Below are 24,096 nucleotides of genomic sequence, written 5' to 3' on the forward strand. Positions count from 1 at the left end.
TAGACGTCTATTGATGGTCATTTAGATTATTCCTAGTATTTATAACCAGTGCTCTATATCCTTATATACATGTATTTGTACATATATGCAAATATATCTGCCAAGTTAAAGAATATGTGCAGGAGGTGGTGGAGATAGTTTATGCATTTAAAATTTTGATATGTGTTGCCAAATTTAGAGAAATATAATTTTAGAGATGGAAGATTTCTCATGTTGGTCCTGTTTTCTGGTGGCACAGTGGTTGAGAGTCTGCCTGCTGATGCAGGGGACGCGGGTTCGTGCCCCGGTCTGGGAAGATCCCACACGCCGCGGAGCGGCTGGGCCCGTGAGCCATGGCCGCTGAGCCTGCAGCGTCCGGAGCCTGTGCTCCGCAACGGGAGAGGCCACAACAGTGAGAGGCCCGCGTACCGCAAAAAAAAAAAAAAGTGTTCAGGGTCAATTTTACATATTTGCCAATTATAATGTTTAGTACTCATATTCGTGACTGACTCCTCAAAATGAAGTTGAAAATGGTTACAAGCAAAATCAGTTAGCACTCAGATCCCCGTTTTTCCTTTCCCACATGAAGTTGCAGGCGAGCATTATCTTTCTTGAGGTTATACTTGTTTAAAAATGCTAGGGGTTCCTCTTTTCTTCCTTTGCAGGTGAGAAAGAATATTTGACCAAAAAATTGAATTGATTAACTTTTAGAAATGCATCTTGAAAATGAAATAAGGTTTTGCTGCCAGGTGAGTGAAAACAGTAATTGGAAATATAGATTTGGGTTTTCTCATCTTGCTTAAACCCAGTGAAATTAAGATGCTTGGCCAAAAAAAAAAAAGGAAAATTCAAATTCCTGTGTGAGGTTGTCAAATTCTCACGCTGTATATTTTCTTTCAGATTCCTTTGTTTCTTCCTCTCAGCCTGTATCTCTATTTTCGACCTCACAAGGCAAGTCTGTCATTTTTTGTGTGTGCATTAATAAAAGAAAAATGTTGAGAAAGAGGCTGTAACTGGGGATACGAGGCACAGGTTTTCTTTTGCCCCCAAATCCCCTAAAATAAAAACCAAATCCAAGCCAGTGCTTTCTATTTAGCCGTTTCTAACGGATTTCCCGTAAAGCTTAATAAAATAGAATGAGGCTAGGTGGACTCTTTAACATAGCATAAGCTTTAGGTGTAGTTTTGAGTATTTCTTAAAAATTAAAAACTTGCCCACAGAACTTGGAGTAGATAGAATTGTGGGTCAGAAAACACACCACCTCCAGAATGCATTTGACCTATAGATTTGCAGTTATGTAACTGGTTTGGATAGGTAGTAGGTTTGGAAAAACTTTTAAAGTGTGCTTCCACTGAACTAATAACAGTGTCCTAGCTAGAATACTTTAATGTGAACTTACCTGAGATTCGTCCCAAGAGGTAGGCCAATTCCAGATTGCCTAGGAACATTGAACATGTCGGTTGAATTATTGGCAAGCAGGGCTTATTTTCCTAGAGATTAAGTTGTGTTTTGGGGGCGGTTGTTTGTTTGTTTTTAATGTCAACCAGTGAGGAAGGCAATCAGAGTTGTTAACTATGTGTTTGTAGGGGAAGCACTGCCAAGAACCTGGAAGAGAGAGTGTGCTTCTTTGATTCGCACTAATAATAAAGTGCTGTTTCATTTGTGATGTTGTGCTCCTCCTCGAGTATAGGTCAACGGAAAAGCATTATTTGAAAAAAGGTAATTAAACTCAGTAGATAGGTCTAAGAAGCCTTGTGCAAAGAGTTTATTGTCCTAGCTGAAATGCGAAATCTGGGTGCTGGTTTGTTAGGAAGACTTTGACCTTATAGGAATAAAAACATAATGGGGGCTTCCCTGGTGGCGCAGTGGTTGAGAATCTGCCTGCCAGTGCAGGGGCCACGGGTTCGAGCCCTGGTCTGGGAGGATCCCACATGCTGCGGAGCAACTAGGCCCGTGAGCCACAACTACTGAGCCTGTGTGTCTGGAGCTTGTGCTCCACAGCAAGAGAGGCTGCGACAGCGAGAGGCCTGCGCACCGCGATGAAGAGTGGCCCCCACTCACCGCAACTAGAGAAAGCCCGCGCACAGTAACGAAGACCCAACACAGCCATAAATAAATAAATAAAATAAAATAAAAAACCATAATGGGATAAAATGAACATAGTAAATGTTTTTCAGAGTTTCTGCTTCTTAGGAAACGTGATAGATAATTTGTTGCTTTTAATTCAGACTGATAACATTCAGAGTCCCCAGCATTTTTATAATGTGCCTCATTGTGTGAATTTGGATATCTTCTGGGTCAAATCATGGCCTTTGAAATTTTAAAAAATTGTTTACATTAAAAGATATTTTGTGAATGTTAGAAAGTAACTCAAACATACAAATTGATCCTTGACATCTGGAACCCAACCAGATTTATATTTCTAAGGGTTCTTTTTTTTCCTCATGAGAAATTCAATAATTTAGGCAAATAGGTATTACATTTATTTTACTCTGGAAGATAAATCAGTAAAAATATCATAGTGTAAATAGAACAAATAATTGTATTTTCTCTGTTGTATTTCAGATCTTCTAAAATACATTCTTCATAGTCACTTTTTTCATACAGAAAGGGAATAATTAATATCCTAAATAGTGTAACAATACAACCTAAGCACAACATACCTAATGTATAGAATGTTGAGAAAGATAAGTGTCATAGTTTAAAAAATTACTTTAATCCCTGTTAGGAGAAATTACATATACGCTCAGGTAAAATGGAGGTAAATAAAGAGGATTTTTGTAATTAAAAATGTTTAAGTAGGCTTCAGTTTCAGTGAGTATGAGAGTTTGTTAAGGAAAATAGATTTGTCATTCTTCCTTTTTTTTATAGTTTTTTGACCAGTGCAGATTCAGCATAGTGTTATTGTTAAAAGGGTATTGTAAAGAAGCATTTAAAAATGTCATATCCCTGGGGGCTTCCCTGGTGGCGCAGTGGTTGAGAGTCCGCCTGCCGATGCAGGGGACACAGATTCGTGCCCCGGTCCGGGAAGATCCCACGTGCCGCGGAGCGGCTGGGCCCGTGAGCCATGGCCGCTGAGCCTGCGCGTCCGGAGCCTGTGCTCCACAACGGGAGAGGCTACAACAGTGAGAGGCCCGCGTTCGTACCGCAAAAAAAAAAAAAAAAAAAGTCATATCCCTGAAGGTGTTCCAGTGTAGCCTCTATTACTAACATTTTCTCCTGCAAAAAAACATAATGGAAAAGCAACCCAGTTGATGCTCTACTTCATTGGCAGGTCTAGAGATCAGCCTATTCCGTTTTTTGAGGGCACTCCTTGGCAAGTGATTAGGTGTGTTCTAGGGTAGCCAAGTCTAGTGGCTTCTAGTCTGCCTTAATAAAACCAAGGGAAAGGAAGTTGTTGGTGTACTTGGTTAAGTGGATTAAAACCCCTGGAGAGAATAGCCAGGACCAGCTCCACCCAACCGCAGGCCTTTGAGAGTGACTGTCACCAGCAGGCACCTTGAGTCCATCATTGGCAGTAACCCAACTAATCTGTCTCTGGCTTCCATATCCCTTAGCCATTTAGCCTTGGAGGATTGTGCCTTACTTTTATATATCTAAACCATATCAAGCAATATGTAGCAGTAATTAAGTAAGTCATATTTAACAATGACATTTTTAATCCTGAAATATATACTTATCATTATTGGGCTTTAAGGAGATGCAAGTATTAAAAGTTGCCTTTTTTTTTTTTTTTTTTGGCCATGCCTTGTGGCTTGTGGAATCTTAAATTCCCCAACCAGGGATCGAACCCAGGCCCACCGCAGTGAAAGTGCTGAGTCCTAACCACTGGACTGCCAGGAAATTCCCACAGTTGTCATTAATTTGGACTGAGAAGGAAGGGCAGTTAAATCTTTCAAAAGGAAATTATGTAATCTTTATTAAATTGTACTACCTTGAAGTATACAGCTACTTAAGCTAGTAAATTAAGCTTTTTGAAAACTATCGAATAGATTTGTGATGAGAATATCAATGGAATAATCAGTTCCTTCTTAAATAAGTTGTACTCCTGAGTAGGTGCTTTGCAGTCTTTTGCTTATTGAGTCCTTTTTTCTCATCAAGCAGAGTTTAATTTCAGCTTAATCCCCAAGCATCTCAAAATAGGGGAGTACATTTTAATGATGTTTTCCTGTACTGTTAAATAAGGATATTAACAGAGGTATAGATGTGGTATGTGGCCAGTTTTGTTTTTTTTTCTGAGCTTTTACTGTGCTCAGTACTTTATGCGAATCATCTCATTTAATCCTCACAGCCAATTTTATGGAGGAAAGGTACTGCCTCTTTTACTAATTGAGGAAACTGGGGTTTAAAACGGTGAAATAACTTGCTCAAGGTCACACAGTAAGTGACACACCTAGGACTCCACCGTCCATGCCACTACCTACAGTAAAGATGATATATTAGTTGTATTTTAGGGTTTACAGGTATTTTTAGAGATGTCATTTTGAGGTTAATGTTAAAATCATGAGAGCAGAAGAGGCAGAAATTACTATTTTAGCCATATTATTGCTATTAGTGATGTAATTTAGTATCATCTGGGGGATGTACTCCATCAGACACAAAATCAAACTGAAATTTGGTTTCTACTTTTGAAATCTTTGATAAAAAGTGGAGGCTGGAAAATACTACAATTTTCTTTAGAAAACATTGGGTGAAAATAAGGTTAGAGAGGATCTACCCACCATGTAGAATTGGAAGTACATTTGCAGTAATGAATACTTGTGTTCAGTTTGAGTAATGCAGTAGGCATCTGGAATAGGAAGTTAAGCACTGAACTTTGGGGCAAGCGTTGAGGAGAAAAACTATGCCAGTTACAGCCTTTTTTTAAACAAAAGCAAAACATTTTTCTTTGTACGAAAGAGACTTTTTGTTTAGGATCTAGCTTGGCTGCAAAGTGTCTGCTGGCTAACTTCCTATTTTGATGCTTTGGCTGAAAGTTGCTGATACTGTTTTGCACGATAGTTTGTCTTTCCCTCTTGTTTTGTGAACATGAGAAAATTCAAGTGTAGAAAAACCTATACCTGAATATTTCAAGCCTCCCTTGTATGAATATGCATAGTATGTATGTGAAAAAGTAACTTAGTGGTTTACTATAGGCTGCCACCCTTTCTTCACTGGTGTGTATGCTTTTTCCTTGTTGACAGGTATCCTTTGAGTTAAAAGTGATGAATTTCCTGAGGGGGGGTAGTAACCAAACGGTAACTCTAGTATAGCATAATTCTAAGTTATTCACTCTTTTAAGGAAGAAGTCTCATATAGCATTCATTATTGCTTACTTATTTCTAGATCACATTGTGTTTTCATTATTAAGTTATAAAACACTTAAATAAAAAAGTACTAAACCTTTTTCTAAAAGACAGTTTGGGGAATAAGAAACAAAGTAAAGAGAAGGGCGTTTTTTGTTTGTTTGTTTTTTGCCACACCACTCGCCACTCGGCTTGTGGGATTTTAGTTCTCCGGCCAGGGATGGAATCCAGGCCCATGGCAGTGAAAGCGCCAAGTCTTAACCGCTGGACGGCCAGGGAATTCCCTCAAGTTACTGTACTTTAAAATTAGTATATGGAAGTATTTAAAGCAGGCACAAAAGGATCACCCCTGCCCCATGCCCTACTAACCTGTGAGTTGTGCTCCTGGACAAAGAGAATCTGTGGTGAGTGAGAGTGAAGAGTGCCAATTTCTACGCCTGTGGAATTTTTACAGGGCTAAAGTTCTGAAGTACAGCTTGGCTTTTCTACCCCTCGAAAACTAGTAAAACACTGTAAAGCTGTCGTTCCCAAACAGGGTTCATTACTGGCAAACTTGTAATGCAGATCCTTAAGCTCCATCGTACTTAGGAAATTCTGAGTAAGTCAGAGAGAGAGCGCCCATGAAGTACTAGTATTTGTTCTAAGGTTTGAAAAGGACTATAAGAGACGGTGCCAAGGGCTATTGTTTTACTAGGTTGTTAAATTGTTCAGCTAGTTGTACATTGAACTAAAATATACTTTGATGATGGTAAAGATCATTTGCTGAAACATTTTGTTAAGGAAAAGTTCTTTTATCTTTCAGCATTGACTTAGAATTTTTTATATGTTGGCTTGTATTAAATGTCTTTATCCACATAGTACTTTGCACGGTTCTTGGAATGTCATAGGCATTTGTTTTGTACTAGATGATTCAGAAGTTGCATCACCCAAAATTTTGAAGTAGATAAAAGCTCTTTAAATTACTTCCTTTTAGGGCTTCCCTGGTGGCGCAGTGGTTGAGAGTCTGCTTGCTGATGCAGGGGACACTGGTTCGTGCCCCTGTCCGGGAAGATCCCACATGCCGCAGAGCGGCTGGGCCCGTGAGCCATGGCCGCTGAGCCTGCGTGTCCGGAGCCAGTGCTCCACAGCAGGAGAGGCCACAACAGTGAGAGGCCCACGTATCGCAAAAAAAAAAAAAAAAAATTCCTTTTACTTACGGCTGGTTGGAGGGGAAGTATCTAAAACTCTAAATGAGGATTTCCTTTATTATATACCACGTGAAGGTGGTTGTGATTTGGCACTATGCCTTTTTTCTCTCCCCAAACAAAAAGGCGTATGGTCTGGAGTCTCTACGTCAGGAGATACTTTTTTGAGAATATGGTGCTTGGGGACATTTATTGAAGATTTACTGAGTGCCAGATCCTGTTCTAAGCACTTCACGTGTATCAACTCATTTAATCCTCATAGCGGTTCTCAAGTTAGGTGCTTTAGTGTCCCAGTTTTCAATTTTCAGATGATAGTAAGCAACTTTAAGATTAAGGAACTGAGATTAAAGCCACACGATTAGTAAGTGTGATGAAACGATTTCGCATCTTTTTGGTTTGTTTTGTTTTTTTGGCTGCGTTGCGTCTTCGTTGCTGCGCGTGGGCTTTCTCTAGTTGCGGGGGGTGCTCTTTGTTGTGGTGCGCGGGCTTCTCGTTGCAGTGGCTCCTCTTGTTGCAGAGCATGGGCTCTAGGCGTGCAGGCTTCAGTAGTTGTGGCATGCAGGCTCAGTAGTTGTGGCTCGTAGGCTCTAGAGCACAGGCTCAGTAGTTGTGGTGCACGGGCTTAGTTGCTCAGCGGCATGTGGGATCTTCCCGGACCAGCGCTCGAACCCACGTCCCCTGCATTGGCAGGCGGATTCTTAACCACTACGCCACCAGAGAAGACTGGATTTTGCATCTTTTAATAGGAATTTTTGGTTTGGGAGTGGTCTAGAAATTTAGAATATGACTGCCAACTTAAATTCCTAGTCTTATTTAAGATAATATACTTAAATGGAGACTTCTGAATATTTAGAGTTTAAGAAGAAATTGAGTAAGCAAGGAGCTCAGTACTGAATACATTTGGGAACATTCTCATGATCGTTGCGGGATTATGACATTTTTCACCTCTTACCATATACTGATTCCCTTTTTGACAAGTCTATTAGATGTGTAACTCTTGCTTGTTAATAATTAGAATAATGCTATATTTTTGAGTAACTAGACTTTTTGAAAATGAATGTGCACATTAAATTGCATTATAGCAAATAACTAATCTATAAAATATAATGAGGAGATTTTTGACAGACATTTGTTTTGAGTAATGTTGAAAATATCTTGTAGTGCATGTGAAGGGCTGGATCTTTTGAAAAAGGAAAGGTAGTGGACATTTTCTGAGATGTAAGATAATCCAGAATTATTCCATCAGGCAGTTTTCCAGGGTACAGTATTTTTAAAACCTAACACCCTTCAAACTCCCTGGAGTTTTCTGCTGTTTTGCCAGGTACAGACTTTGACAACACTAATGACTATTGTGTCATACTGACTAATTGGAAGAGTCTTTACTTATGGGAGCTTAGTTTCTAAAGGCTTATTAGATTCTGGTCTTTGTTTTGTTTAATGTTTTCATGCCATTATAAGTTCTTTACTTCCAGACCGGTTTTTTCATTGTCTTGGTACAAGTCAGCTCTGTTCAAGTTTGTGAGGGTTTCAAGTAGCCAAATAAACTTCTTTCCATTTGCTGAAATTCTAAACAAGATAATTATTAAAATTAAAACAAAGATGAGGATGCTAACTTATATTGTTACATGTGGGAAACCTTGATTGACAATCATGAGAGCTAATATCTGCATCTCACAATCACTGAGGAGGAATGAATGCAACATCATACTCTGTTTACCCCCTAAACCTGTGCCCTGAAAACACTATCCAATCCAAGTATTAAGTCACAAAATTATTGTTAGGGAACATGATTAAAGTTCTTTTGTATATATAATAGTTACATCATATTGACAGATCTTCAGTAAAATGCTTGAAGTCTGTCAAGCTGTCATGGCATTCAGTACAGAACTTGTTGTTATTCTGAGAATACGATTTCTAACCTAATCTTCTAGCTTTACCTCAGATTATTATATACCTAACTCGAAACTTTTGGAGTATTAAGAGTTCAAGGAGGGACTTCCCTGGCAGTCCATTGGTTAAGATTTCACCTTTCAATGCAGGGGGTGCGGGTTCAATCCCTTGTCGGGGAGCTAAGATCCCACATACCTCTCAGCCAAAAAACCAAAACATAAAACAGAAGCAATATTGTAGCAAATTCAATAAAGATTTTTTAAATGGTCCACATCAAAAAAAATCTTTAAAAAAAAAAGAGTTCAAGGAAATTAGAAAAGAAACAAGGCTTAGAAAACTGAAAGGTTTGTGTCCTGACAAAGCAAAACATTTCTACCATGCTTTTTTTTTTTTTTTGGCCGCACTGTGTGGCTTGCGGGATCTTAGTTGCCTGGCTAGGGCCCGCGGCAGTGAAAGCACCAAGTCCTAACCACTGGACCGCCAGGGAACTCCCTACCGTGCTTTTTTTGTTTGTAGTACTGTGTGCATTCTTTCATTAGCATTCAATGTAGGTTGCTTTCTTTTTCATTTCATCCAACCCACCTCCACATCATCATCATTTTACTTATTGATTTTGCTTATTTTCTGTCTCCCACTCTGTATTGTAAGCTCCACAAAGGCAAGGATTTTTTCTGTGTTGTTCACTGCTTTTAATCTAGTTTCTAAAACAGTGTCAGGCACGTGATAATGGCACTCAGTAATTACTAATGAATTATTACTAATTCATTTTGTCCACTTGTTTCTGTAAAATGACAGGTCTAAATCTTCTGAAATCTCAGTCTCTATAAAACATATAAGCTGAGCTTTCCCTCTGAGGTGGAGTCAGTTTTGTTCACCTCAAGGTTCCACTCCTGTTTGTTTGTTTGTTTTTTAAATTATTTATTTTTGGCCACGTTGGGTCTTTGTTGCTACACGCAGGCTTTCTCTAGTTGCAGTGAGCCGGGGCTACTCTTAGTTGTGGTCCACAGGCTTCTCATTGTGGTGGCTTCTCTTGTTGCGGAGCACGGGTTCTAGGCGTGCAGCCTTCAGTATTGTGGCACGCAGGCTCAGTAGTTGTGGCTCGCGGGCTCTAGAGCACAGACTCAGCAGTTGTGGTGCACGGGCTTAGTTGCTCTGCGGCATGTGGGATCTTTCCGGACCAGGGCTCGAACCCGCGTCCCCTGCACTGGCAGGCAGATTCTTAATCATTGCGCCACCAAGGAAGTCCTCCATTCCTGTTTGAAGGGAAGGGGGGCGGCCCCAGTTTTACCTTATTCCAGATTTAGTCCATTGAATGTTTCCTGGTAGGAACAGTCATCAGTAAATTCAGTAATAATACATAACTCAGATTGTGGAATATTTCTTTTTTCCTTTTTTTAAAATAAATTTATTTATTTATTTATTTTTGGCTGCGCTGGGTCCTCGTCGCTGTGCACGGGCTTTCTCTGGTTGCCTTGAGCGGGAGCTACTCTGTTGTGGTGCGCAGGCGTCTCATTGCGGCCGCTTCTTCTTGTGGAGCACGGGCTCTAGGTGCGCGGGCTTCAGCAGTTGTGGCACATGGCTTCAGTAGTTGTGGCTTGCGGGCTCTAGAGCGCAGGCTCAGTAGTTGTGGTGCACGGGCTTAGTTGCTCCGCAGCATGTGGGACCTTCCTGGACCAGGGCTCGAACCCGTGTCCCCTGCATTGGCAGGCGGATTCTTAACCCCTGTGCCACCAGTGGAGCCCTGTGGAATATTTCTGATTTAAATGTAGGCTATAGTTCTTTAAATTTCAGGTTTTTTAAAGCATTTTAACCTACAGTGGTGAGCTTCATTTATCCTTAATCCAGTCTTGCTGAGTATCCATACTGTACAGTGATAGATGCAAGCCGTGTTTACTGCATTAGAACTAAATATGAATTACAGCTTACTTCTGTCCCACTGGTACAGTTTATACCACCAAACTTTATTTTTCCTCAATTTACAAAGACTTTCCCTGGCCCCCCCACCCCGATGATTACAGTTGCACTGTTCTAAAAGTCAGAGATCCTGTTACATCAGATTCCAGTGATGTATTAAAATGGAACTTTATCTGGCATTTGGAAACATTTTTATAATAGTGGAATTTTATTTCTTGCAGTAAGATATTATTTCTTTTCATCTTTATAAAATGATTTTGAATAAATCATAATTTTGCTTTTGTCTGGCTGTTATTCAGCTTATCACTGAAAAAGAACGCAAGCTGAGTAAAAGTAATCCCAAAGCTTTTTCTCTTTCACATCTTCCCAATTATTCATTCACACTCAAGGAAGGCATTGCTGTCCTGAGCCTACTTAGGTCTCATCTGACCAAGCTGAATGTTTGATTCATTCATTTGGAACTATTTATTTAAGACCTACTTTGTTCCAACTCCAGAGATACAACAGTGTGTAAGAAAGATAGTGCCTGCCCTTGGGACAGTTGTTTTGAACTTTTCCCCAGTAAAAACTTCCTAGATTGGTTAGTTGGAAAACAATGTGGTAAATCAGTGGCTACTGTGATATTAAAAACTGTTAAGACTTAATTAATATATTACTTTTAGGGGGATATTTTCTGTTTTAAAAGGATTTCTGAAGATTACTCTTCTTAATAAAGGAAACCAATTTACACAGTTCAGTTTTGTTTGAATTGGCAGGGTGGTGCAAGAGCTTTTGGAACAGACCAACCTTTTCAGTGCCCTTTAGTTTAAGACATTGAGGCCATCTGTTCCTGGGGCCCATCTTCCCTATGGGTGGAATAGACTACTTCTAGTCTGATTTTTAGGCTTAGGAGGGGTCCGCTATATCTCTGGGGGTGGGGGGGAACTCTGGTCACTTCTTTTTTTCCTTTTCAGACTGTCAGACTCTAACAGTGGTTTTATAGAAGGTGTGTGTCCTGAATTGTTCCCCCTACAGATGAGAGCATATTAGTACTTCATAATATCAAGTTGTTTGTTTTATATGGATTACATTGTCTCTGTTGAATAGCTATACCAAATACCAAAGGAAAAGCACTTCCCCAGATTATCCATCTTATTATCCATGCTTTACCATTAAAGGGAAAAAGTAAATTGAAGAGTATTTTGTCGTGAAAATTTTTTGTCTTTTGCAATTTGTAGCATGATAAGCCTTTTCTGTTTCACTGCTGACAATTTTATGCATGTCTTATAGGATAACCGTTGCTCATTGTTTTGTTATATATTTATGTGTGTGTATATGTACATCCTGTGTGTATATATACGAATTTTAGAATAAAAAGCATGCTGCTTGGCCTGACTAGCTAATGTGTAATTGTACCTGGTAAACAATTTTTTTTCTTTCAAATGCTGACCATAGAGGGATTGAGCTCTCTTTGCTCTGATGAGCCACCTTCAGAAATTATGACTTCCTTCTTTTGTTCATCTTCTGAAATATATAACACTGACCTTACAATACTACATGGAGAAAAAAGCAAAGTGTTAGGCAGCCAGCCTGTTTTAGCCAAAGAAAGAAAAGACTGCTTGGCTCCTCTAGATGTGAAAAAGATGGAAAAGCCTCAGGGGACCAGTAAAGACATAGCAGACTCCCCAGTTTCTGTTGCAGAAGGAGTTCACTGTAACCGTCCTTCCATTCCAGACAGTTTCCCAGATCATCCTGCTTTTCTCTCAAAGGAAGTTGGTCACACGCAAGAGCAGATAAATAAAGATCAAGAGTCCAAGAACCCAAATGAGGTACCAAGTAGGGACGATAGAACTGCCTTGGATGCAGGTGACAAATTCACTCTGCTAACAGCCCAGGAGCCACCCACCGAGCAGCATAAAGCAGAAGGTATTTGTACCTATTCCTTGTCCCCCTCTGAAGTTTCAGGAGTTGGTATTACGGAAAAGGATTCCCCTGAATCACCATTTGAAGTAATTATTGACAAAGCAGCATTTGACAGAGAATTTAAAGACGCATATAAGGAAAACGTAAATGATTTTGGTAGCTGGGCAGTGCACATTGATAGAGAATCACCTGCAGACATTTCTGAGTCTAATGACAAAGTATTTCCACTGAGAAATAAAGAAACAGGGCGTTCCCCAGCCTCTGCGTTGCTCACTAGGCAGTTTTCACACACAACTGCAGCATTGGAGGAGGTATCTAGATGTGTAAATGATATGCATAACTTTACTAATGAAATATTGACTTGGGATTTGGTTCCCCAAGTAAAACAGCAGAGTGATAAATCTGACTACATCACAAAAGCTACAGGACCCGACATGGGTGAATATATCTCAGAAATTCCAGTTGTAAATCTTAAAAGTAACACTCAGCAGAAAATTCCTGTATGTTCTATCAGTGGGAGCACTACTATCCCTAAATCAACAGGTGATTGGGCAGAAACATCTCGCCCACAGGAAAACGCTATGCCAGACTGTCTCAACTCCACACAAGAAATCAATATCAAAGGTGTGCAAGGCAGTGTGCAAAAAAGAGATGACACGCTTTCAGAGTTACCTGGATCTCCATTTGAGAAAGGTGTCTCTCTTGGTTCTGGGGTGGCCACAGTGAAAGTGGTTTTACCTGATGGCCACCTGAAGGGTGAAATGAACTGGCAGACCTCTGTGTTGGGAGACGTGACAGAGGCTGACAGTTCTGGTGAGTCTGATGACACGGTGATAGAGGACATCACAGCAGATACTTCATTTGAGAGCAACAAAATTCAGGCTGAAGAACCTGTTTCCATCCCAAGTGCTGTTGTAAAAACAGATGAAAGAGCAATCAAAGAGATTCTTCATTGTAATAGGGAAGACAAAACATCTGGAAACTTTGACGGATCCATCAGTGACTCTGGGCCACGACAAGTTCAGCCTGATATTCTTGGAAGGAGTCCAGCTGGTGAGGCAGCATGTTCACAAGTACCTAATATGAATGTCACGTCAGAAGATGTGAAGCAGTCAGATAGTATGAGTGTAGTTGCTCCTGAAAAGCTTGTTGCAGCTGAGAACCCCAAACTTCCTTCAGAAGCACCTCCAAAGGTTTATAATGGTAAGACAGAATTCTCACGAAATGTGACCACCTCTGCCTATTTGGAGTCATTGCATGAAAAAAGTGTTAAAGATGTAGATGATTCTTCCCCAGAGGACCTGATAGCAGCCTTTACAGAAACCAGAGAGAAAGGAATAGTAGGTAAAGGTGAAGGAAGTACCTTCGAAGCAACATCAGAGAAAACTAAGGACTTTAAAACAGCTCTTCCTGTAGATGTTTTACATGAAAGTGAGTCAGGTGGTTCTGAAATTAAAAACATAGAAGGCAAATACAATGAACAAAGCAAGGAAACAGATGGGAGTGAGCTTCTGGACGTTTTCCCTACCCAGGGTACTCCAGTAGCATCTCTTGACTTAGACCAGGAACAGCTCACAATCAAAGCACTGAAAGAACTGAATGAAAGGAAGCTTGAGCAGTCAGCTTCTGTACAGGATGAAATAGAATCTCCCGAAGAAATACTCAAGCAGACTTTAACATTTGCTCCAGAATCTTGGCCACAGAGATCCTGTGATGTCCTAGAACACAGAGATGTCAAGACTGGATCTGATCTCGGGGTTTCCAGGAAGCCCACTATTACCAAAGAAGCTGCTAGGGTAGATGTCACTTCCAGCCTTAGCAAGACTGAACTGGTAAACAAGGATGTCCTAGCAAGACTTCTGACAGAATTCTCAGGTAACTGTTTACATTAGAAATACTGCATGTGGTTAATCCTGCTATGATTGATTATTTAGAGTGCTATTTTTTTTAGTCTCTGATTTATATCACCAAAATTATAGCTAGAATAAAAATATACAGTAAAATGGGAAAAGGTAGATTTTTTTTAATGGTTGCTTGATTTGGTTTTCTTGTACAAATATTTTCCAAAGCAGTAGACTACCTGTTAAAATTAATATTCTTCTAAAGAAAAAATTGTATGGTCCAGTTTTTTCAAGGTTCTCCTTTCCTTATACGTTGGCCCTAGGGGAGATTGCTGCTTTTAAGAGCATCGCTAGGCTCTTATTTATTTACAAAGCTTATTTTTATTATTTATTTATTTATTTTGCGGTACGCGGGCCTCTCGCTGTTGCGACCTCTCCCGTTGCGGAGCACAGGCTCAGGACGCGCAGGCTCAGCGGCCATGGCTCACGGGCCCAGCCACTCTGCGGCATGTGGGATCCTCCCAGACCGGGGCATGAACCTGTGTCCCCTGCATCGGCAGGCGGGCTCTCAACCACTGCGCCACCAGGGAAGCCCACAAAGCTTATTTTTAAATCTCTGTAATAATAGCACTGCTTGGCACTTGGGTTTTTTGCTGTGGGCCTTGGAAAATCTATTTAGCAATCAAAGATAAAGGAATCCCTGCTGGGAAGATAGTAAATGAAACTTTTAATTAATTTGATCTTACACCGCAGAGATTTTATGCTCTGAAAGTAGGTAACCAGCATTGTAGTACACCTTCGTGAGTGACGCTTAAGAGAACTCATGCATTCTTCCACTTTGGGCCTTGTTTGTCATGCTTCAGGCCAAAGCCCAATATATGGTACTAGAAGTTCTTCCCCTTGTCTTCTATTTATTTGAGCGATTACTTTCCTAGCGGTTGGCCTTCAGTTAAATTATTTCAAATGCTCTCTGTTCTGGTGTCTTAGAAAGTATAATGAAAAAAAGGATATATAAAACCCTTCAAAAGTGACCCCCAACCTCTAATCTGATACCAAGTTCTGCACTTACTGTATGGTCAGTGTTAGGTGCTATGGAGGACTCTGTGTTTTCCATTTTTTTTTTTTTTTTTTTTTTTTGCGGTACGCGGTCCTCTCACTGCTGTGGCCCCTCCCGCTGCGGAGCACAGGCTCCAGACGCGCAGGCTCAGCGTCCATGGCTCATGGGCCCAGCCGCTCCGCGGCATGCGGGATCCTCCCGGACCAGGGCACGAACCCGTGTCCCCTGCATCGGCAGGCAGACTCTCAACCACTGCGCCACCAGGGAAGCCCTTCCAAACTTTTTAAACAATAGATCCCTTCTTTCAAATGAAATCATATGCAGAGTTATAATATTTAAAACAAAAAGTATTTTCGTTAGGATAAATTTATAAGTGAGATTATACCACTTACATTTTTTTTTTTTTCTGTAAAGGTTTTATTATGCAGAGTAAGGAGGGGGGCTTAGTCCTTAGCAGCCGCTTTCCTCTCCTCATAGTATCCAGAACACTGCTCAGCTCCTCCTGCAGGGGCACTCCTTGTAAGGAGTGAAGCCCCATGCCTCTCAGAGCTTGTCCCTCACTAACTTGCTTTACTTGGTAAGGTGCCCTGCTGGCCTCTGTGGGTCACCTTCCTTGCTCACGTTCTGGGTCACCTTGAAGCCCATAGTCATGGGCTGCTGCAGAGCCATGACTGCTGCCCTTAGTGCCTGCAGCAGAAAGGCACTGTTTACTTTTTATAAAGACATTTCCTTACTGAAGACCATGGGCAGATTATTTAATCTTAGTAAATTTTAATCCTTAAAATAGAGATAATAATGGTGCTTACTTTATAATAATAGTGAGAGGGTTACATGTGAAAATGCAGGTAATGCAGGGCCTAGTATATAGTGAATATTCATTTAGCACCAAGTACAGGACCTGGCATATAGTAGGTACTGGATAATTATTTGTTAGTGAACGAATTGTTAATAATTATCAGTGAAAACATAGAGGCTTTTTTATAAACTCAAAAATTTGAAATGGCAGTTAAGGATAGCTGTTATACTTTAGTAATTGAAGATTGTTGAACTTGGATTAAAGAGAGCTGAATTATTGTTGCTTTACAGTGTCTAGAAGTGTGACTTTAAAGAATTACATTACATCACCTTTTGGGGCCTAAGTTGTAAAGTGAGGATGTTGAAGTAGGTGGTCATCAATATCATTTCAATAATATGATTCTCTGACTCTGGTATATTCTAGCTTTCTTCATTCGTTGTTGTCAAAATTCTTAAAGGTAATTCTTGTGAGTGATGAGGCATGTAGAAATTAGGCAACAATCCAGAGTCTAGTTCTGGCAAATACCTGCTTTAGTGTGACCTTAGACAACTGGCCGAATGGCCGGATTGGTTTGGCATCTTCCTTTGTTAATATTCTGGTAGTTATTTTGCCCTGCTTCACAGTGTTGTAGTAAATAAAGTACTGTGTACTAATTATCAGCAAATCTCAACTGAGTTATTTAATCTAGTGTGAGAGGTAAAAAGGAGTATGGAAGTTTAGGATATTTGTCACTGACCAAATTCTGTGATTAGTAGATATTTTTAGATGATAATTAAAGAAGACTAGTATAATTAGACCAAGAAGCTAAAAGGTCTTCCTTAAGGTTTCAGAATTGAAAACCTTTTAAAATTGTCTTCATGAATAAATCTTTTAAAATATAAACTATAGCAAAATATACCAGAGTCTAGTTCTAAGTAGTATATCTGAGTAGTCTTCCTTTCTAAAGTAAAACCAGTTCTGTAATTATGTCCTGCCTAAAGTTGTTGGGGAAAATAGGCAAAAGAAACAATGAAAAAATTAATGGTATTTTATTTTTCTTTTGCTGTTCTATGGTATATATGACACTAATAACAAAGAACTAGAAATGACCTAGCAATTTTGTTTCTAGGTATGAATTCTAAGTTAAAAAATAAAAAAATTTAAAAAAGCAGGCTTCCCTGGTGGCACAGTGGTTGAGAGTCCGCCTGCCGATGTGGGGGACGCGGGTTCGTGCCCCGGTCCGGAAAGATCCCACATGCCGCGGAGCGGCTGGGCCCGTGAGCCATGGCCGCTGAGCCTGCGCGTCCGGAACCTGCGCTCCGCAACGGGAGAGGCCAGAACGGTGAGAAGCCTGCGTACCGCAAAAAAAAAAAAAAAAAAAAAAAAAAGCATTTACGTACAAAAACAGCTACAAAGATGTTCTTTGTAGGGCTGTTTATGATAGTGGCATATATCTCAGTATCTTAACAATTAGAGATTGTTTGAGTATCTTTTAATATATCTGTACAGTCAAAATACTGTATAGCCATTGGAATTATTATAGATTGGTGGGAATACCTGTTTTGTACTTTTAAAGCTTTACTTATATTATTTTTGTTATGCAACTTGTTTCATTCAACATTAGGTTTTTTTTAACTCTTTTCATGTTGAAATATCTATAATTCTATTTAACAGCTGTGTAGTAATGAAGTTTATTACTATGTTATTTCCCTTTTAATTAAGATTTGGATTATTTTCCATTTTTTACTATTATAGACAGTGCTGAAGTTAACATCCTTGTACTTGCCTGTTTTTACACACATGCACATATTTCTCTAGGGTCGTTGTGCCACACTGCTTATCAGTTTCACTTCTGGGTATGTGCATTATTTTTCTAGTTACTGTCAATTTGCTGTCAAAGTTGAAGTTTCTTCTGTTATGTGAAAATGTTCATAATTAATAAAAACTATATTATTGAATATAGCAGAGTTTTTATTACATGATGAATGCTTAAAGTAGGAAAAAACAAGTTAGAAAACAAGGTTTTCAGAATAATACCTACTTTGGTATCATTAAAAGTGAATCTGTAATACCTACACACAGTGATTCTGAAGTAAGTTTTTAAAAACAAGATCACGATGACTTTTCTTGCAATATGGCCAAGTAGGCTTTCACTGGACCTGATCTTTCTGCACATAACTGTGTCCTCTGGACAGAATTGTGGGGGCAGCGAGGGAGCCCTGGAAACGCTGGAAAATGAGCAAAAGCAGACAGATTCTGAAAAAGGGCTGACACTTTCAGGAAGAGATAGCATGAAGTTAATTTTCCATTTTTACTGCTTTTAGCCAGAGGAAGGCTGAAGTTGGCACTTGGCAGCTTGGTTTAAAACTTAATAGAAAACTTACCAGAGGACAGAATTCAGGTCAGCCACAGCCATTCGACCACTGAAAAGTGAGGGGAGGAGGAATCCTGGAAAGGAGAGATCTGGAGACTGACAGCCTAAAATTCTGAGTATAAGCTCTCTATATAAGCTTCTGTTTAATCCCTGAACCACAAAGATAAAAGAACTGAACTAAGATTTGAGGTATTGATTGCCCAGAGAGTTTGCAGTTTGGGTCTAAGCCGAATTTAATTGCATACTAAAACAGAAATATCGGTACTCTGCAGAGGAATATAACAGAGTCCAGAGGCTATACAGCGTAATATTCACAATGTCCAAGGTATTATCTATAACTGCACAACATTTTAAAAACCAGGAAAATATAACTTAGTCTGAAGAAAAAAGACAACCAACAGAAACTAACTTCATATGTTAGAATTGAGAAACAGGTTTTAAGGCAGCTACTATAACTGATCAGTTGAAGTAAAGGAAAATATGCTTGCACTGAATGAAAACAAAGGAAATCTCAACTGAGAAATAGAAACAAAAAAGAGCAAAGTGGAATTCTATAATACAGAAGCTAAAATTAAAATTCACTGAGTAGCCTTAACAGTAAAACAGAGATGATAGAAGAGTCAGTGAACTCGATGATAGATGAACAGAAAACTACCCAACCTGAAGAATAGAAAGAAAAAAATATTACCAAGCTTCAGGGACTTTGGGGACAATATTATAAGAGCTAACGTGTATAGTTGGAATCCCAGAAGAGAAGAAAGTGAGAGGCTGGAGAAGAACATATTTGAAGATAAAATGGCAGAAAAAAACCCTTCAAATTTTATGAAAAACATATTTACTGATTAAAGAAGCTTAGCAAACACCTATTAGGATAAGGATGAAGAAAACCATACCTTGGTACATGTGTCAGAGGTTCCCAAGACCACTGTCAGGCTCAGTGATCTGCTAGAAGGACTCACAGGATTCAGAAGCTGTTATACTCAACTGTATACAGCAAAAGGACACAGATTAGAATTGACAAAGGGGGAAGACACATGGGATAAAGTCCAGGAGGAACCAGGTGCAAGCTTCCAGGTGTCCAGTAGAGTCGCACAGAGCTGTCCTTAATCCTCCCATCAAGGACACATGACAACATGTGCGAAGTGCTGCCAACTAGGGAAGCTCACCCAGTCCTGGGTGTTCAGGGTGGCACGCAGTATCCCCATGACTTACCTCAGCTACTCAGAGCCCAGCCACCTAGAGCAAGAACAGGTGTTTGCCGTAAATCATATTGTTCAGGTAGACTTAAGTGGTCATGCTGGTACAGCATGGCCCAAGGCCCCAGGTATGCAGAAACACTTATCAGCCAGAACATGCCAAGGGCTCAGAGTTCATCTCCCAGGAGCCAGGCAAAGCCAGTCCTGAAGACAGACCTTTCTTTGGCATGTTCACGTTTGAGCATTCCAGAACTGCCAAGTCAATCCTTTCCTTCCCAGTATGTCTTAGTCAAATTGCTGAAATGAAAGATAAGGAGAAAACAGACACATGTAAAGGAATGACCATTATAATTAGAGCTTACTTCTTACCACTAACCACAGATGCCAGAAGACGGTGAAATAACATCTTTTAAAGTGCCATACGGGGAAAAACGTCAACCAGGATCTCTGTTAAGCAAAAATACCTCGCAAGAATGAAGGCAAAATAAAGACATTTTCAGATAAAAGAAAGCTAAGAGAATCTATCCGTAGCAGACCTGTACTACCAGAAGCAGTAAAGGAAGTTCTTCAGATTGAAGGGAGGTGATACCAGATAGAAACTTAGACCTGCAGGAAAGAATGAAGAGCATTGAAAATGGTACATAGCTGAGTAAAAATAAAAGACTTATTTTTTTCCTCTTCTTTAAAATATGTAAGACTGTTTAAAGGAGAAATTATAATGTGTGCGGAGATTATAGTGTTTATTTCATATGACAATTTATAACAAAACACAAGAGTATGTGAATCTATACTAGAGCAGGGGTTCCTACATTTTTTATGGAGTGGTACAATATTTTAAGTAGATTGAAAAGTCAAGGGTGTATGTCTCCCAAGAGGTGAGAGACTTGGTGCAATCACTATGTTAGTGGACTGAAGACTACAATCAGAGTGACAGACTGCATAAAAATTCAAGACCTACTTATATGCTGACTATAAAAGATATGTATTAAATGTAAAGACACAGGGCTTCCCTGGTGGTGCAGAGGTTGAGAGTCTGCCTGCCAATGCAGGGGACACGAGTTCGTGCCCCAGTCCGGGAAGATCCCACATGCCGCGGAGCGGCTGGGCCCGTGAGCCATGGCCGCTGAGCCTGCACGTCCGGAGCCTGTGCTCCGCAATGGGAGAGGCCACAACAGTGAGAGGCCCGCCTACCGCCAAAAAAAAAAAAAAAAAGTAAAGACACAGAACTTGAAAGGAAATGGATGGGAAAAGGTATACCAAGAAATATATGCATGTATGCCATGCAAAAGTAAGCATAAGAAGACAAAGGGTATTACCAGAAGTAAAAAGTGACATGTTATCGTGATAAAAGATATCAAGACGTCTTGACAGTTGTAAATGTATATGTGCCTAATAACAGCTTCAAAATAAACGAAGCAAAAATTGACAGAATTAAAGGGAGGAATAGGGAGTTCTTTAATCATAATTACTGGTTTTAATACCTGTTTCTCAGCAATTGATAAACTAACTACACAGAAACACAAAGATCTGAACAGCACAATCAACCACCTTGGCCTACGTGATACTTATAGAACACTGTGCCCTGTAGTGGCATAATACACATTCTTTTCCAGGTGCACAAGGTATACATTCACCAGTATAGACAATATGCTAGGCCATAAAACAACTCAGTACATTTAAAAGATTAAGGTCATACAAAATATGTTCTCAGACCATAATGAAATAAAAACTGTAAACAATGAAGATATCTAGGAAAATTCCCAAATATTTGGAAACTAAGCAAGTCACTTTTACATAATCTATAGCTCAAAGAAGAAATCATGAGAAAAAAATTTAAATGTTTTAAACTGAATGACAGTGAAAATACAATATATCAAACTTGTGGAATGTAGTGCTGAAAGGGAAATTTATGGTTCTAAGTGCATGTATTAGAAAAGAAAAATATCTAAGTTCAGTGATCTAAGGTTTCAACTTAAGCTGGAAAAAGCAAAGCACATCCAAAGGAAGCAGAAGGGAAGAAAGAATAAAGATAAGAGCAGAAATTAAAGGAATAAAAAACATTAACAAAGCCAAAATTTGGTTCCTGAAAAAGATTAATAAAATTGATCTCTTGACTGATCAAAAAAAAAAAGCAAATACAGATTACCAATATTAAGCATGAAAAGGGGCTTATTTCAGATCCTACAGATATTAAAAGGACAATAGAATATTATGAACAACTTTATGCCAACTTAGATGAAACAAATTCCTTGAAAAATACAATTTACCAAAGCTAGCACAATTTCTATTAAATCCATTATTAAAAATCTCACCAAAAAAAGTCGAGGCCCAGTGGTTTTACTGGGGAGTTTTTTCAAGCATTTAAGGAAAAAGGAGAGAACACTTTCCAACTCACAGACTAGTATATGTATAGTAATACCAAAACTGGAGAAAGACACTACAAAGAAAATTAGAGACTAGTATTCCTATGGAACATAATAAGATGAGAAATCCTTCACAAAATATTAGCAAATCAAAAAAAAAAATGTTAGCAAATCAAATCCAGCACTCTGTCAAGATACAGAAAAGGTATTTGAAAAAGCTCAACATCCTTTTCTGACAAAAATTTTCAGCAAACTAGGAATAGAAGGTAATCTCAGTCTAATAAATGATATCTATTGAAAACTATAGCTGACATTATGCTTAATGCCAAAATATTGGACACTTTCCCCTAACACTGGATACAAGGCAAAGATGCTCACCCTCACCATTTGTATTCAGCATTATACTGGAGGTCCTCCCCTTTGAATTAAGACAAGAAATAGAAATAAAAGGAATGACTATTGGAAAAGAAGTTGTTAAGCTGTCTTAATATGCAAATTACATGATTGTGTACATAGAAAATCCTAAGGAATCTACTGATACAAAGCAACTGCTAAGACTAATAAGTGAATTTAATTTAGCAAGTTTACAGGTTTTTAGGTTAATATACAAAACTCAGTTTCGTTTGTTATATACTAGCAACAAATAATCAGAAAATTAAAAAGTTTTAAAGTTCCATTTACAATAGCACCAAAGCATAAAATAGGAATAAATTTAACCAAAAGAAAAAAATGTGTAAGACCTCTATAATGAAAATTACAAAACTGCAGAGAGAAGCTCAAGAATTGTCTAAGAAGAGAACCATGCTGTGTTCATGGATTGGAAACCTCGATATCGTAAAGAAGTCAGTCCTACCCAAATTCACCTATGGATTCAGTACAGTTCAGAGTCCTAGAAGAATTTTTCAATAGAAATTGACAAGCTCATTCTAAAATTTCTCTGGAAGTACACAGACGTAGCAAATCCAAAGCAATCTTGAAAAAGGACAAAATTGAGGGCTTGGAATAGTCCAAGACATTATAAAACTCCAGTAATAAAGACTGTGGAACTTGCAAGAGAGTCAACAAGTAGGTCAAAGAAACAGAGAATCCAGAAATAACACATTACCAAAAATTTGGCAACTTAGCACAACTTTACTGTCTCACAGTTTTCAAGGGTCAGGAGTCCAGGCACAGGTTAGCTGGATCCTCTGCTCAGGATCTCACCAGGCTGAAATAAAGTGTGATTCTGAAATCACCAGGTGTGAACCAGGGTTGGGATCTCATCTGAGGCTCAGGGTTCTCTTCCAGGCTCACTGATTGTTGGTAGGATTCACTGGAGGTTGAAGGACCGGATCCCTCTTTTCTGGCTGGCTGGCGGTGGGGCGGGGATCGTGCTCAGCACCAGGAGGCTGCCCTCAGATCCTGGTCTTGCAGCCCTCTCACAACATGGTAGCTTGCTTCTTCAAAGCTGTCAGGAGAATTTCTCTAGTCTGCTGCAAGATCTCATATAACTGAAACTTAAACATGAGAGTGACTATCCCATCGTATTCACAGGGTCTGCTCACGTTTGGGGGTAGGAGGAAGTATTATATAAGGCATGTACACCGAGGAGTAAGAGTCTTGGGGCCATCTTAGCATTCTGCCTACCACAATCCCTACTTCATATGATATGCAGAAATGAACTTAAAATGGAACATTAAAAACTAAAATCATGAAACTTTTAGAAGAAAGCGTAGGAGAATATCTTCATGACTTGGAGATAGGCAAAGGTTTCTTAAGTCACAGAATGCACTAGCCATAAAATAAAGGATCGGTGAGTTAGACTTCATCAGAAGTAAAACTTGCTCATTAAAAGACACCACTAATAGGCAAGCCATTGACTAGGAGAAAGTACTTAACAAAACATATGTCTGATGAGGGACTAGTATCCAGGAAATATTTAAAACTACATTTCTACAATAAAAGTGCCAACAGCACAATAAAAGAAATTGGGCAGAAAAGATTCTGGCACTTACAAAAGATATACAAATAACCAGTAATCCAGTGAAAATGTGTTCAACTTCCCAAGTCTTCACATAATTAAAATCAAAATAAGTTAATCACTACACATCCACCTGAATGGCTAAAATTAAAGACTGACAACAACTAACTCTCAAACTATTGGTAAGAATGCAAAATAGTACAGATATTTTGGAGAAAGGTTGGCCAGTTTCTTAAGAGAACTAAACATGCATGTGTCCCATGACTTGGCAGCTCCACTGCAGAGAAATGAAAACATTCATACAAACACTCGTATATGTTCATAGCAGTTTTATTCATCACAGCTCAAAGCTATTCATCGATAAAGGAGTAGATAA

At 39.3% G+C, this 24,096-nt stretch overlaps 1 protein-coding gene across 4 annotated transcripts in view; it reads left to right on the forward strand.

Annotated features, from left to right (window-relative positions):
• Positions 1-24,096, forward strand: part of RTN3 (reticulon 3) — a 60,255-nt gene that overhangs the window by 14,625 nt on the left and 21,534 nt on the right. The window contains exons 2-3 of one of the 4 annotated variants that reach the window (XM_082659079.1): positions 880-934; positions 11,970-14,029. The exons of 2 other annotated variants lie outside the window; for them this stretch is intronic. In XM_082659079.1, the coding sequence (XP_082515205.1) occupies positions 880-934; positions 11,970-14,029 (2,115 nt within the window). Of the gene's footprint in view, positions 1-879; positions 935-11,686; positions 14,030-24,096 lie in introns of all 4 variants that reach the window. One more of the 4 variants, XM_082659081.1, reaches the window with a different exon arrangement.

Source organism: Grampus griseus, assembly GCF_964374135.1.
Source record: "Grampus griseus genome assembly, chromosome: 8".
Classification (NCBI taxonomy): Eukaryota; Metazoa; Chordata; class Mammalia; order Artiodactyla; family Delphinidae; genus Grampus; species Grampus griseus.